General features: G+C 38.5%; 1 protein-coding gene across 1 annotated transcript; it reads right to left on the bottom strand.

The window, feature by feature from the left end:
- Window positions 292-1,785, bottom strand: LOC107636237. The gene is made up of 2 exons (XM_016339760.1): window positions 742-1,785; window positions 292-354 (listed from the first exon to the last, which is right to left on the bottom strand). Exons 1-2 carry the CDS (start codon window positions 1,783-1,785, stop codon window positions 292-294), a joined length of 1,107 nt encoding a protein of 368 aa, XP_016195246.1.

Below are 15,816 nucleotides of genomic sequence, written 5' to 3'. Positions count from 1 at the left end.
TGTGAGAAACAACTTGACAAGGCCCAATATGAAGAATTCAGACATACTGAGACACTTTCAGTTCTAGACAATGAAAGGGTAAAGCTACGCTCAGACTTAGCAAAGCTTATGGCGCCTTACATTTCTTCACCTTAAACTCTAGTATTTGTAATGGTTTTCTTTATTTCAGACTTATGCACTTTAATTCTAATTCAGAAACAATGGTATTACTTCAAATTTCGTTAATCAAATTGATTATATTTCTTGATTCGATATCCTTGATTCGATATGCATTCCCAAAATATAATCCTATCACTTGGAAAGGGCCTTCCCAAGTGTGGGACCATTTACCAAGAACTCTCGATCTCTTTTCCACTGGCAAAATAACTTTTAAAACCAACTCACCTACACTGAAACACTTCTCCTTTATTCACCGATTGTAATTTCGAGCAACACTTTCTTTTTGTCGAATCATATTTTTAAGTGCCAATATTCGTTCCGAGTCTAATTCATTCAACTCATCAAACATTGCATTCCAATAATAATTGACTGGCAAGTCGTTTTGTTTCGACACCCTCAAAGAATTTAAATTGATTTTCAATGGTAGCACGACATCATAGCCATATACTAATTTATAGTGCCTGTTGACCCTCTTGGTGAATTTCGATAAGCCCATAGTACTTGACTTAACGTTTCATGCCAGGTTCGAGGTCTATTTCTGATTTGTTTTTTAATCAAACCTATCAGAATTTTATTTGCTACCTCGACTTGCCCATTAGCCTGTGCATAATAAGGGGTTGAAGTAATCATACTAATATTCCTTGAAGTTGCAAAATTCTTAATTCGCTGACCAGTAAACATAGTCCCTTGATCAGTGCTCAATGTTTGAGAAATTCCAAATCGATGGATTATATGTTCCACAATAAAATCAATTATTTCATTTTGCCCAACTTCTATTAAAGGAACTGCTTCGACCCACTTTGTAAAATAATCAATTGCTACCAAAATAAATTTATGATGTTTCGATGAAGGAGGGTGAATCAATCCAATTAAATCCAAAGCCCAACCTCTAAACGGCCATGGCTTTATAATCGAATGCAACTTAGATACTGGGATCTGTTGTATCGAACCATGCTTTTGACATTCCTGGAATGCCTTTGCATATTCGATACAATCTCTGATCATGGATGGCCAATATACATGATTGCGATATAGCACCCATTTCATCTTCTTCCCAGCCTGATGAGCACCACATATCCCTTTATGGACTTCACCCAAAGCAATCTCTTTATCATCTTGACTTAGACATCTCGATAAACTCCCATCGATTCCCTTCTTATACAACTCATCAGCCATAAAAATAAAATTTATTGCTTGCAATTTTACATTTTTATCGACTGGGGTGCTGGGATTCTTTAAATATTCAGCAATAGGCTTTCTCCAATCATTATCTTCCCATTTGCCTACACACAAAGCTTCCCTCTCATCCGCAGGCACCAAAATTTGATGGATACTGGCCAATTTTCTTAAAGTTTCCAGGCCGATTCTATATCTCGAAACAATTTGGGCTAACTCATTAGCAATCTCATTATGAATCCTTGGTATATGAACCAAAAAAACTTTTCGAAAAGAGGTTAACAATTCCCAAGCCGTTGCCAAATATTTTTGAAACTTCTCATTATTACATTTGAACTCCTTCGATAACTGTTTTAGGATTAACTGAGAGTCCCCTAGTATTTGGACTTCCAAAGCCCCCTTTCCGATCAATATTTCAAGACCCAAAATTAAAACTTCATACTTTGCCATATTATTCGAGCAAGGATATTTTAACTCGAACAATAATTCCGATGGAATCCCTTCTGGCGAGACAATAAGAATTCCAACCCCTGCACCATCCTTGTGCTTCGATCCATCAAAATATAATTTCCAGGTCTTTCAGATTATTCGAATTATTAACTAGAAAATCTATGATGACTTGACCTTTCACACCTTTTGCTGAGACATATTGCAAATCGAACTCTGTCAAAGCAAGCATCCATTTTCCTAAACGATCCCTTAACATTGGAAAACTCAACATATATTTGACAAGATTAGTTTGTGCTACAACTTTCACCAATTTAGCTACCATGTAACACTTTAATTTCATGCAAGCATAATATAGAGACAAACACAATCTTTCTATTGGGGAATACCTTGTTTCAATATCAGTCAAAACACGACTAAGGTAATAAATTGCCTGTTCATGTCCATTCTCATCATCTTGGGCTAACATACACCCAATTGTGTTTGTAGATGCTGCAATGTACAATTTTAAGGGCTCGTGTGGACGAATACTCACCATAATCGGAGCCTTAGATAGGTACGCTTTTATCGAATCGAATGCCTGTTGATGCTCATGTGTCCACTCGAATTGTGAATCATTCTTTAGTTTCACTAAAGGTGCAAACACTCGAGTTCGATAAGAAAGATTCTAAATAAACCTTCGAAGATAGTTCACTTTTCCCAAGAATGATTGCACTTCTTTTTTCGATCTAGGCGCAGACAATGCTAATATTGCATCGGCCTTGCTCTTATCGATTGCAATCTTCTTTTTATGAACAATAAAACCTAAGAAATTCCCAGCCGACACACCAAAGGCACATTTCAAAGGATTCATTTTTAATCCTTTCTTCATCATGGTGACAAAGGCTTTCCTTAAGTGATCAATGTGTTGATTCACCGAAATCGATTTGACCATAACGTCATCGATATATACTTCCATAAATCTTCCAATATACTCATGGAATATAGCGTTCATTGCTCGCTGGTAAGTTGCACCAGCATTTCTCAAACCGAATGGCATAACCACCTATTCGTAAGTGCCTAATGCTCCGGGACAACGAAAGGCAGTTTTGGACACATCATCTTCTGCAATGAAGATTTGGTTATACCCTAAATAACCGTCCATAAAACTTAGAATTTTATTTCCCACTGCAGAATCAATTAACATATCTATAATTGGCATAAAATACATCTTTCGGAGTAGCATTATTCAGGTCTCTAAAATCAATGCACACCTTCAAATTTTTGTTTTTCTTCATTACAGGAACAATATTCGAAACCCACTCAACATAACGTGCGGTTCAAATAAACTTCGCTTTAATCAACCGTTCAATTTCCTCTTTAATCTTTAGATTGATTTCTGGAGCAAAATGTCGAGGAGTTTGCTTCACAGGTTGAGTATTTGGTTTCAATGCTAATCGATGCTCTATGAGAGAACGATCGAGACCAGGCATCTCATGATAATCCCAAGCAAAACAGTCTTTAAATTCATGTAAAAGATGGAAAAGTTCATTTCGAAAAGGATCCTCAAGGTTCTTACAGATATAAGTAATTCGAACATCATCAATAGATCCTAAATTAATTTCTTCTAAAGGATCCTGAGATTTAAACCCCATAAAATGATTCTCATCTTTTACTGAATATTTTTCAAAACCCAAAGATTCTAAATCATAGATGCAATTAAAGGAGAAATCAACATATTCTTTATAAACAAAACAAACTTGATCATTTGCTGGATTAACATCAGATTTATTTTCAACACAAATGAACTTCTGCTATTAAATTGACAGTCGACTAACAATATCATTTACATTACATAATGAAGAAAAACTTAAACCATGACTAAATTTGATTGAAGACATCGAATTGTTACTACTAAAAGCAGACATTACATTCTTATATGATTCAACTTCATCAAAAGAATCAACTTTATTCTCAACTAAAGGGAAATTACTTATATAATTATTTAAAATTACCAGGTAATTCGAGACATCTTGAGCATGTTCCATCGAATACCGTCTCGAATCCATTCAAGATGAACAGTCCCAACCAGTTGGGGGTATATCAAGGTGTGGATAATGCAACTTCACTGTCAGGCCCTCTGAAGACAAGTAGCAGCCCTCACAATTATAGGAATTCAATGCCCTGTCAACATTTAAAGGCTTCAGTTTCAGATTGTATATCCTGAAATCGACATGAAGCTGCTCGACATATAAATTCAAATCCGCCTTAACAAATTCAGGCTTGCCATCCTCTGTCCAAAGGAGGACACTTTGATGCACAGTAGATGGTACAGCCCTAACTCCGTGAATCCAATCTCGACCCAATAAAGCATTGTAACTTGTTTTCAATGGCACCACCACAAAAATAGTATTTCATTCAGATGACCCCACTTTCACTCCCAAAGTAACCAAACCTTTTGCAGGAGTAGAAGATCCACTAAAGTCTGTTACAACAATATTGGTGGGGACCAGCTCATTGGGATGCTTACCAACCTTCGTCAGCATCCTTTTTGGTAAGAGACTAATTGCTGCTCCACCATCAATCAAAACTTTAGTCACTTTAATCCCACCCAAAGTAGTAGTAATATGCAGCGGGCGGAGGTGAGACTTTTGCTTTTCAGTGGGTCTCAGAAAATACCCTGGTTCATCCTCATATCGGATAAAAGAAAAGGCTTGTTCAGCGTCTATGTCATAATCTTCTTCGAGATCGCCTTCATACTCACCAAGATACTCAGTTGGAATAATCGAAATAGTTTCAAACATCTCATCATCTCCTTCTTCGAAGTATTCTTCATCCAAATCGGCCTCTTTGCCTTTGTCAACCCTGGAGTATAAACTACTGCTTTGCCCTTCTCCAATTTCGCAGGGGAAGGAATATTCTTCGGGCATGTTTCTCCATTAGAGGGAAAAACTATTCGAAAATGCATCAAAGGTGTTGTCCCCTTGCCTTTGTCAATCTGAGGCTTTCTATTTTGAGGTAAACTCCTTCTTCCTCTTCCCTTCGGATATCCTTTGGCTCAACCACGTTGATAAAAGTATTGGTTTCGAGGAGGCCCTCTATGTCCCCACTACGGGTTTTGACGATATTGCGCATATCAATTATGGAATTATTTACAATTCTGAATCCACTGAACTTCCATAGCCTGAGGATGACTTATCTGTGCAACAGCATTATGCTGAGGAGCCCTTGAACTTTCTCCTTCCACACGTCTAACAGGTTGCCTTTGATGAGCCTGCTCCTCCCTGTGGGCCAATTCCTTTTTCATCATTTCTTTCTCAAAGATTGCTGCCACCTCAGCATCAAATACGGCATTACATCGAGGACACAGAGATACGTCCCGATCTTTAATCTTTTGTTGCACTAAGAAATCCAACAGTCCATCCCTTGCTCGAGGATATACCGACCGAACTTGTGACTTGAAATCAACTAGAGCCACATCGAAATCATAAGACATTCCGACCATATTTACTCCAAAATATGGTTCAACAAACCCAGCTTCAGTATCGAAGGGATCAACATCAACTTTCATCTCTTTTTTCTCATCATCAAACTTCAAACGTCCTTCCATAATGGCTTCCTGTATCAAGTCCCTGAAACGAACATAACTATTACTCGAATGACTGGTTGCTTGGTGAAATTTACAATAAGGTTTCCCTTTAAATCTTTCACTAAAAGTAAAGTTCTACGCTCAGGTAGAATTAATTGTTTATCTTTAAGTAACACATCAAAAATCTGATAAGATTTCGAGATATCAAAACTATACTTCTTTCCACTCTTTAGTTTTGAATCATTCAACTTCTCATTACTAGGAAGCTTTTTAAGTAGAGAACAAACATATGGAAGACCTTTCTTAAGTTTAGCCAAATCGACTTCTGTTTCGAAATCGAACTCCTCTTCTGAGGAATCCATGGTCACATACGCAACTTTCTCCTTTCGAGTGAAAGGTTTATTCCTTAACTTATGTTCATTCTAATATTTCTCCTTTTCCTTTTTCATAAGTTCGACTTGACGAACCCTTTCAGCCAAATGGGCCAAGTTAGGTATATGCACGTGATGCGTGAGTATCTCCTCTATCTTTTCCTAGTGAATTTGCATTTGAATTGATAAGTTTAATCAAGATTTAATATATTTTAGTCACTATGAATGCTACTTTGAGTTGTGTTCGATTCTGTTTATTTCAGGTAGCATTTTGGACGAATTTGACAGAGTCTTCATGGAGAGACGAAGCTTTAGCAAGAATAAAGGCTTGAAGCCGAACTTGGAAACCTCCAAGTTTGGCGCCAGCACAAGCAATCCAAGAAAAGCATTCAGCATCCTCCACACTGAACTTGAAGTTCTTCAAGTTCGGCTCCAACTTAAAGCTTCCAAAGAGAAATCGGACTGCCTCCTCCACGCCGAACTTGAAGTTCTTCAAGTTCGGCGGCGCCAACATGAAGTCTCCAAAGGGAAGCTATGCACAACCTCCACGCCAAACTTGACCATTGCCAAGTTTGGCGCCACAACCAATGCTTCAAAAGAAGGATTTGCTGCCTAGTCCATGCCAAACTTGGAATAATCCCAGTTTGGCGCCAACCTTTAGTACACAAGTGGTCCCCAATTCGTCTCTGAAGGCTGCACGAACCAATTTTAAGATTTGATTTAAACTTTTATTATTTTTATAATTAGGAAAAGATATTATTTATTTTTTAGGAAATATATTTTACATTAATTAGGATTAGATATAAAAGGGAAAAGAATCAGCCTTTCGGGCTCTTCTCTTCTCTTCTACCTCATTCTGTAATTTACAGTTTTTTAGAATCCTTGTTTTCTCTCTGAACCATGAGCAACTAAACCTCCATTGTTAAGGTTAGGAGCTCTGTCTATTGTATGGATTGATACTATTATTTTTCTATTTTAATTCATGTACTGATTTCTATTTCAAAAATTGTTTTTGTTCTTTATCTTATGAACTTGGGTGGAACGGAAGTATGACCCTTGTTCTAATTGAGTTCTTGTATAACTTGGAAAAGCTCTTTACTTGAACAACAACTTGAAAATAATTTCAACTAAATTTCTAATTATCTGGACTTAACAGGTACGTGACATATAATCCTCTTATATTTGGGTAATTATGATTTTTGTGGCATATAAACTCGAATTGAACTTCACCCTCTAATTGGAATCAAGTGATCAAGGAATTGGCAATTAATGAAGGTTAGAGGAAACTAAAAAGGTCTAAGGATTTAGGGTTTAGTCACATATAGTTTGCCATGAATTGAATCTTGCATGATTAAAATAGTTGGAAAGAAAAGTCAATCCGGAAGATAGATAACTCTAAAGCCTTAACTGTTTCTCCATATATATTTCACAACTTGTTTACTGCTTGCTTTCTAATATTCTGAATTTATTGTTAATACTTTTGAACCTTTAAACACCATTTTCTGTTTGCCTAATTAAGTAAATCACTTAACCATTGTTGCTTAGTCCATCAATCCTCGTGGGATCGACCCTCATTCACCTGAGGTACTACTTGGTACGACCTGATGCACTTGCCGGTTAGTTTGTGGTTATAAATTTTGCACCAAATTTTTGGTGCCGTTGCCGGGGATTGACTGTGATTGACAACTATTAGTTATTTGATTGCTTAGATTAGACGTTTTAACTTTAAATTTATTTAATTTTACACCTTAAATTTTCGAATTTCTCTTGCTTTATTTTTCCTTAATTTCTAAAATTAAATTTGGTGTCCCCTAGTTATTTTTTTATTTTATTTTTTTCTCTTTATTTTTCTAAAAATTTTCGAAATCTTTGTCCTAATTTTAATAGTAATTTTTGAATTTTAGTGTTTATTTTATTTTGTATTTTTATTTTATTTCTTTACACAGGTTACCTCACTGAAAATTCTCTACACTCTGATATAGAGAATCCCATCTTTTCTTGTCTTCTGTCTCTTTATGAGCAGGAACAGGGACAAGGAACCTCTGTTAGACTTTGATCCTAAACCTAAAAGGACTTTGAGATGGCATTTGCAACACGCAAGACTTTACAAGGCTGCAGAGTCCACTATGGATCATAATAATGCTGCTAATGCCAATATGACAAATCCGAATGGGAATGAGCAACCTAGAAGAGTGCTTGGCTCTTACACTACTCCTAATACAGATCTTTATGGCAAAAGTATTGTGGTGCCTCCTATAGCTGCAAACAACCTTGAACTAAAGCCACAACTTGTCACTCTTGTGCAACAAAATTGCCAGTATCATGGACTCCCTCAGGAAGATCCAAATCAATTTATTTCTGATTTTCTGCAGATTTGTGATACTGTGAAAACTAATCGAGTGAATCCTGAAGTATACAAACTCATGCTCTTCCCATTTGTTGTGAAGGATAGAGCAAAGCTGTGGTTAGATTCTCAACCCAAGGAGAGTCTGGATACTTGGGATAAGGTTGTCACTGGATTTCTGACTAAATTTTTCCCACCTCAAAAGCTGACTAAGCTAAGAGTGGAGGTTCAGACTTTCAGACAGAAAGATGGTGAGACCCTTTATGAAGCTTGGGAGATATTCAAGCTATTGACTAGGCAATGCCTCCAGACATGTTCTCTAGATGGACTCAGCTGGATATCTTTTATGAGGGCTTGTGTGAAATGTCCAAGATACGCTTAGATAATTCTGCAGGTGGTTCTTTGCACATGAAGAAGACACCAGAGGAGACTACTGAGCTTATTGAATTGGTTGCTAACAACCAATACTTATATTCCTTCAACAAGAATCCTGTGAACTCTGAGACTTCCTAGAAGAGATGTGTTTTGGAAGTGGAAGCTGTTGATACTCTTCTTGCTCAGAACAAACTTTTATCTCAGTAAATAAGCCTAATTACTCAACAGTTGAGTGGAATGCATGTTTCAGCTATCAATACTCAGAATGCACCCCAAGAAGCCTCTTATGACATGACAGGTAATTTTATGCAAAATGAGAATTATTATTATGCTCAATCTTTTTCTGAACAGGTCAACTACATGGGGAATGGTCCTAGAAACCCCAATAATGATCCCTACTCTAAGACCTACAATCAAGGATGAAGAAATCACCCAAATTTTGGGTGGAGGGATCAACCTCAGAGATCTCAGAATTTCAACAATAATTCTCAAGGTGGTTTTCAGCAGAATAATCATAATAACTGCCAATTTCAGTCTTATCAACAACAACAACCTCAACAGGTAAATTCTCAGCCCCAGTAAAATTCTAACTGAGAGACAATGATGAATAGTTTTATGCAGAAAACCAGAGCTTCCATTAGAAACTTGGAGGTACAAATGGGCCAGTTGAGCAAGCAAATACCTGAGAGGTCTTCAAGTACTTTTCCTGTGATACAGTGGTGAACCCAAGAGAAGATTGCAAGGCTGTTCAATTGAAAAGTGGTAAAGTAGCTGGTTCTGAGACCAAGGTCAATGAGGAGCTAGTTGAAAAAGAAGCTCCAGAGGAGAAGAAGGAAGAAGTAGAGCACGCCCCTCCAAAGCGTGTAGACAACCCATTCCCAGACTCTCTTGACACTTATCCTACATTGCCCAAGGCTCCTGAGTACAAGCCAAAAATGCCATATCCTTAAAGGCTTCCAAGGACAAGCAATTTTATAGATTTTTAGAAGTCTTCAAAAAACTGCAGATCAACATTCCTTTTGCTGAGGCTCTTGAGCAAATGCCTCTCTATGCTAAATTTATGAAAGAATTGTTGACCAACAAGAGGAATTGGAAGGAACAAGAAACAGTGGTGTTAACCAAGGAATGCAGTGCTATTATTCAACATAACCTTCCTGAGAAGATGCAAGATCCAGGAAGCTTTGTAATTCCTTGCACCATTAGAGCAATTGTTCCTTGTTCAACAAGCTCCATGGTTTTCAGACATTGCAAATTACAAAGCCATGAATTTCATTCCAAAGGAGTACAGTAGACAACAAGTGAAGAAGTTATTGACTGATGCAAAGTACTACTTTTGGGAGGAGGCATACCTTTTTAGAAGATGCTTAGATGGTATAATACGGAGATGTGTTCCAGATGAAGAAACACAGTAGATTCTTTGGCACTGTCATGGCTCTGATTATGGAGGCCACTTTGGTGGTGAAAGGACAGCTACAAAGGTCCTTCAGAGTGCATTTTACTGGCCGAATCTCTTCAGGGATTCAAGAGCATTTGTGAAGAGTTGTGACATATCTGAAAGAGCTAAGAATCTCCCGGCCAACCATGAGATGCCACAGCAGGGGATTCTTGAGGTGGAGTTGTTTGATGTGTGGGGTATTGATTTTATGGGACCTTTTCCACCCTCATATTCCAATAACTATATTCTGGTGGCAGTTGATTATGTGTCCAAGTGGGTGGAAGCTGTGGCCCTACCCACCAATGATGCCAAAATGGTGATGAGCTTTCTTTAGCAATATATTTTCAGTCGGTTTGGTGTCCCAAGGACACTGATTAGTGATGGTAGAAGTCACTTCTGTAACAAACAGCTGGACTCACTTCTGCAGAGATATGGAGTCCGTCATAAAGTGGTAATCCGCTATCACCCTCAGACAAGTGGACAGGTTGAGATTTCTAATAGAGAACTCAAGAAGATTCTAGAGAAGACCGTCATTGCTTCAAGGAAGGACTGGTCTAGGAAGCTTGATGATGCTCTCTGGGCATACCAGACAGCTTACAAGATTCCTATTGGCATGTCCCCTTATCAGTTGGTCTATGGAAAAGCCTATCACTTGCCAGTTGAGCTGGAGCATAAAGCTTACTGGGCAATCAAGTATCTAAATCTTGATCCTCAGGCTGCAGGAATTAAGAGAATGCTTCTGTTGAATGAGCTTGAAGAATTCAGATATTCTGCCTATGAGAATGCCAAGCTCTATAAGGAGAGAACCAAGATATGGCATGACAAGAAGATTTCCATCAGAGTCTTTGAGCCCGGTCAGAGAGTGCTTCTGTATAATTTAAGACTCAAACTCTTTCCGGAAAAGCTAAAATCCCGGTGGTCAGGACCGTTTGTAGTTACTAGAGCTTCACCATATGGTCATGTAGAGATTCAGGAAGAGAATTCCGATAGGAAATTCATAGTTAATAGTTAGAGGTTGAAGCACTATCTTGGAGGCGAGATTGATCGCCAACGGTCCGTTCATCTGCTGAATTAGCAGGATTGACCATCAAGTTAGTGACATTAAAGAAGCGCTTGTCGAGAGGCAACCCGATAATTCCGTATCCTGAGTTTATTTTCTGTTGAGTTGATTTTATTATTACTTAATTTTTATTAAGTTTCTATTGTTTTTCCTTTGTTTTATGTGTATTTCGATCATGCAGAAATTTTAGAACAGGAACCAGACACTTAAAAAAATTTTCCCAAGGTTGACTCGGTCATGTTGGCACCGAACTTGGGATTTCCAAGTTTGGCGCCGTGCATGCGTGCAAGATGGAGTTTTTGTTCTGGAAGGTCCACGCCGAACTTGGAAATTTCCAAGTTCAACGTGGAGAACGATGTAAAAAAGGAGAGTGAATAAGCCAAGCAGTGGCACCGAACTTGCTTCCCTCAAGTTCAACATGGAGGCTACTCACAAAAAGGGGAAACACTCTGCCAGGGTGACGCCGAACTTGGCTCCCCTGGCATTTGGCATGAAGACATAAAAAAAAAAGAAGGCGGATCAGCGCACCAAGTTCAGCGTGGGGAAGAGATATCTATTGCGTGAGTCACGGCGCCGAACACCAATGTCCCCAAGTTCGGCGCCAACATCTGTGCTTTACACAATCCCAACAAATCACGCCAATTCCAATCCAAATCCCCAAAATTTTTGGTTCCCACACCCATTCATTGATTCCTTTTTCTTTTCATCCCTTCCCAACACTACAAGACCTGCTCCCTCTACCATTTTCCCAAACATAACCCGTGACCCCACCCCTTTCCCAAAATACAAAACCTGAACAATATATTCCCAACCCATTACAACACTCTACATCCCTTCCCTCTTCCCTTGCCAATAAAAGACCATGACTCCCTCCCTTTGACCATATATTCCTCCCATTCTCTAAGCCTAACCTGTGACTCCAGCCTACCTTACTAACCCTACCCCATTCCCTATATAAACCCTTCCTAGACCATTCATCCTCACTTCAACCCACAACACAGCACTTCTTCCCCCCTCAAGCCACAAACGTCCAACCTTAACCCCTCTCTCCATTCCCACATATCCTTCATCCCCTTCTCCTTAACCGACCGCTACAAGCTTCACCCCCTTCCATATTTTTTTTCACCTGTACCCCTCCTATGTCCTTCCCCTTCCCTTCTCTTCTTTTACATTTTCTTTTTATTTAATTTTGTTCGAAAAAACAAAAACAAAAAAGGGGATATTTTTAGCATTATTCTTTATTTTCTTTTGTTTAAATTTCTGCCCCTCTTTCTTCTTCCCCTTGCATTTCTTTATTTTGCTCGTGGATGAGTAACAGTTTTAAGTTTGGTGTTGTCACTTTGCTATTTTATTCTGTTATTTCTATGGCACCAAAGACCACCCAACCTTTCAAGAAGAGAAAAGAAAAGGAACCGGCCACCGATTCTAATGATTCAAGACGCTTCCACTCTAAACTGCATGAAGAGCACTTTTATGAAGTCACTGGCAAGAGGCCGATTCTACCGGAAGTGCGGTTTAATCTCCAACCGGATGAATATCCGGAAATTTAGCGTGAGATTCAGAAAAGAGGATGGTAATATCTATGTAATCTGCACACACAGGTGGGACAATTAATGGTTCAAGAATTTTATGGGAACTTGTGGATTACTTATAAGGATGTGTCTGGAGTCAATGCAAGGGACCACAAAAGCTTTGTAAAGGAAAGAGTCATTGATTTCAGCCCAGAGATTATCCGGCAGACCCTCTAGATACCACAGACCATGCTCTCACTTAAGTCTTACAGTGAGAGGACGGAGAGAGATCAGTGACTGGAGCAAGTAGTCGCTGACATTTTCATTCCAGATGCCCAGTGGAAACTGGGGGCAGAGAGGAAGGCGGGTCATATAAGAGTCGGTGACCTGACGCCTTTGGCTAGGGGATGACACCATTTTATTCGCCGGTCTATCATGCCCATAAGCAACCGGTCCGAAGGTACTGTGGACCAAGCCATCATGATTCACTGCATTCTGTTGGGACAGCCAGTGGAGGTGGCGAACGTTATTGCCCAACAGATTTTCCATATCGCTGCCAACACCAAGGAGAATGCCAGGTTGGGCTTCCGACATCTCATCTTCCGCCTCTGTGAGGCCGCTAGGGTGAAGATAAATAATGATTTCCCCATCCCAATCGAGAAGCCCATCACAAAGAAGACTCTGGAACTGGTAAGGGAACGTCAAAGGCTCCCAATAGAACAAGCTGAAGAAGGAGCTGAAGAGGAGCAATCACTACCTCAGGGACACTACTTCCCTCCTCAAGATTACTGGCAACAGCTCGCATCCTCCATGGAGCAGATGAGGGTCACTAATGACAGCCGCCGGCAGTAGTACATGGCATCTGTAGAGGAGATGAGAGCCCCATAGGACAGCCGTTGGGCGCATCTCTATACCACCCTTGATGAGATAAGGGCTGATCAGAACCTTCAGCTGCAGGAGATCTCTCAACTGAGACAGGATTACAGCCGTTTGAGAGGACCTTATGGAGCACAGTCTGAGGAGAGAAATCCCCATCAGGGAGATTGAGAGGGTTCAGTTCCTTTTCATTTTCCTTATTATTTTGCTATTTTTATGATTAGGTTCCTATTTTCTACTACTTTGTTATTGCATGATCAGTTGTTATTTCAATTCTTAGGTTCTAGTTTAATTTACTGTTTATTTTGTTATTTTATTTTTATTCTAAAAGAGTGTCTCATGTATTGCTCACTGAGCTTGAAATCAAAAGAAAAGAAAGAAGAAAAAGATATAATGTATGAATGAAAGAGTTTATGAAAGAAAGTAGTCTCATTTAATCAAATGTGGTGGTGTTCTCTGTGATTCTGAATGCATGATATGAACTATGCATATTTGAATTTGAATAAAAGGATGTTGATGTATAAGGAAAAGGAATTTAGAGAACTATTATGAATTTTCTGAAATTAGTAAAAATTGATCCTTGAAGCAAAAGAAACAGCAAAGAAAGAATAAAAAGCAAGGTCTAAGGCTCTGAGCATCAATGACTAGGGAGGTCAAACATGATTAAAAGCTCAAAGAGTTGTTTCCTTAGTCATATGCTTGTGGTGTTCTTGTGTCAAGTAATCCTTGAGACAGAACATTTAGAGTCGAGATCAAATGCATTTAGCAGAGTATGCCAAAGGCTTTGAGTACCACTGTCTGGGAATAGCTAAAAGAAAAATCAGAACTTCAAGAGAGTTCCCCAATTAAGTGCTTGTCGTGTTCTTGTGTCAATTATCCCTTAAGATAGAACATTTAAAGTCACAGCTAGACTCAAGGTGAAAAGCACCAATTAATTGAGAATTAAAGAATATCTGCTATGTTCAAGGATTAAACTGAAGTATAAAGATCAAAGAATTCATAATATGATCCGGACTCCAATTTTGAATGAGAGTGACATTCCTCTGATTCAAAGGAGAATGAGATGCCAAAACTGTTTAGAATTACAATAGATAAACCCCACTCAAGAAGAGACATGAACATAACTGAACTCTCACCTCTCATGCAAATTCACATCTTAATCATGTACTAATTTTGGTTGCTTAAGGACAAGCAACAATTCAAGTTTGGTGTTATGATGCGTGAGCATCTCCTTTATCTTTTCCTAGTAAATTTGCATTTGAATTGATAAGTTTAATCAAGATTTAATATATTTTAGCCACTATGAATGCTACTTTAAGTTGTGTGCGATTCTGTTTATTTCAGGTAGCATTTTGGACGAATTTGACAGAGTCTTCATAGAGAAACGAAGCTTCAGCAAGAATGAAGGCTTGAAGCCAAACTTGGAAACCTCCAAGTTTGGCGCCAGCACAAGCAATCCAAGAAAAGCATTCAGCATCCTCCATGCCGAACTTGAAGTTCTTCAAGTTCGGCGCTAGCTCAAAGCTTCCAAAGAGAAATCACACTGCCTCCTCCACGCCGAACTTGAAGTTCTTCAAGTTCGGCGCCAGCATGAATTCTCCAAAGGGAAGCTACGCACAACCTCCACACCAAACTTGACCATTGTCAAGTTTGGTGCCACAACCAATGCTTCAAAGGAAGGATTTGCTACCTAGTCCACGCCGAACTTGGATTAATCCAAGTTCGGCGCCAACCTTTAGTACACAAGTGGTCCCCAATTCGTCTCCAAAGGCTGCACGAACCAATTTTAAGATCTGATTTAAACTTTTATTATTTTTATAATTAGGAAAAGATATTATTTAGTTTTTAGAAAATATATTTTACATTAATTAGGATTAGATATAAAAGAAAAAAGAATCAGCCCTTCGGGCTCTTCTCTTCTCTTCTACCTCATTCCACAATTTACAGTTTTTCAGAATCCTTGTTTTCTCTCTGAACCATGAGCAACTAAACCTCCACCGTTAAGGCTAGGAGCTCTGTCTATTGTATGGATTGATACTATTATTTTTCTATTTTAATTTATGTACTGATTTCTATTTCAAGAATTGTTTTTGTTCTTTATCTTATGAATTTGGGTGGAACAGAAGTATGACCCTTGTTCTAATTGAGTTCTTGTATAACTTGGAAAAGCTCTTTACTTGAATAATAACTTGAAAATAATTTCTTCTGAATTTCTAATTATCTGGAATTAATGGGATACGTGACATATAATCCTCTTATATTTGGGTAATTAGGATTTGTGTGGCATATAAACTAGAATTGAACTTCACCCTCTAATTGGAATTAAGTGACCAAGGAATTGGCGGTTAATGAAGGTTAGAGGAGACTAAAAAGGTCTAAAGAATTAGGGTTTAGTCCCATATAGTTTGCCATGAATTGAATCTTGCATGATTAAAATAGTTGGTAAGAAAAGTCAATTCGGAAGATAGATAACTCTGAAGCCTTAACTGTTTCT

This window comes from Arachis ipaensis, chromosome B04 (assembly GCF_000816755.2).
Source record: "Arachis ipaensis cultivar K30076 chromosome B04, Araip1.1, whole genome shotgun sequence".
NCBI lineage: Eukaryota > Viridiplantae > Streptophyta > Magnoliopsida > Fabales > Fabaceae > Arachis > Arachis ipaensis.
The sequence above is the reverse complement of the archived record's forward strand: the minus strand, read 5'-3'. Positions and strand labels throughout refer to the sequence as shown.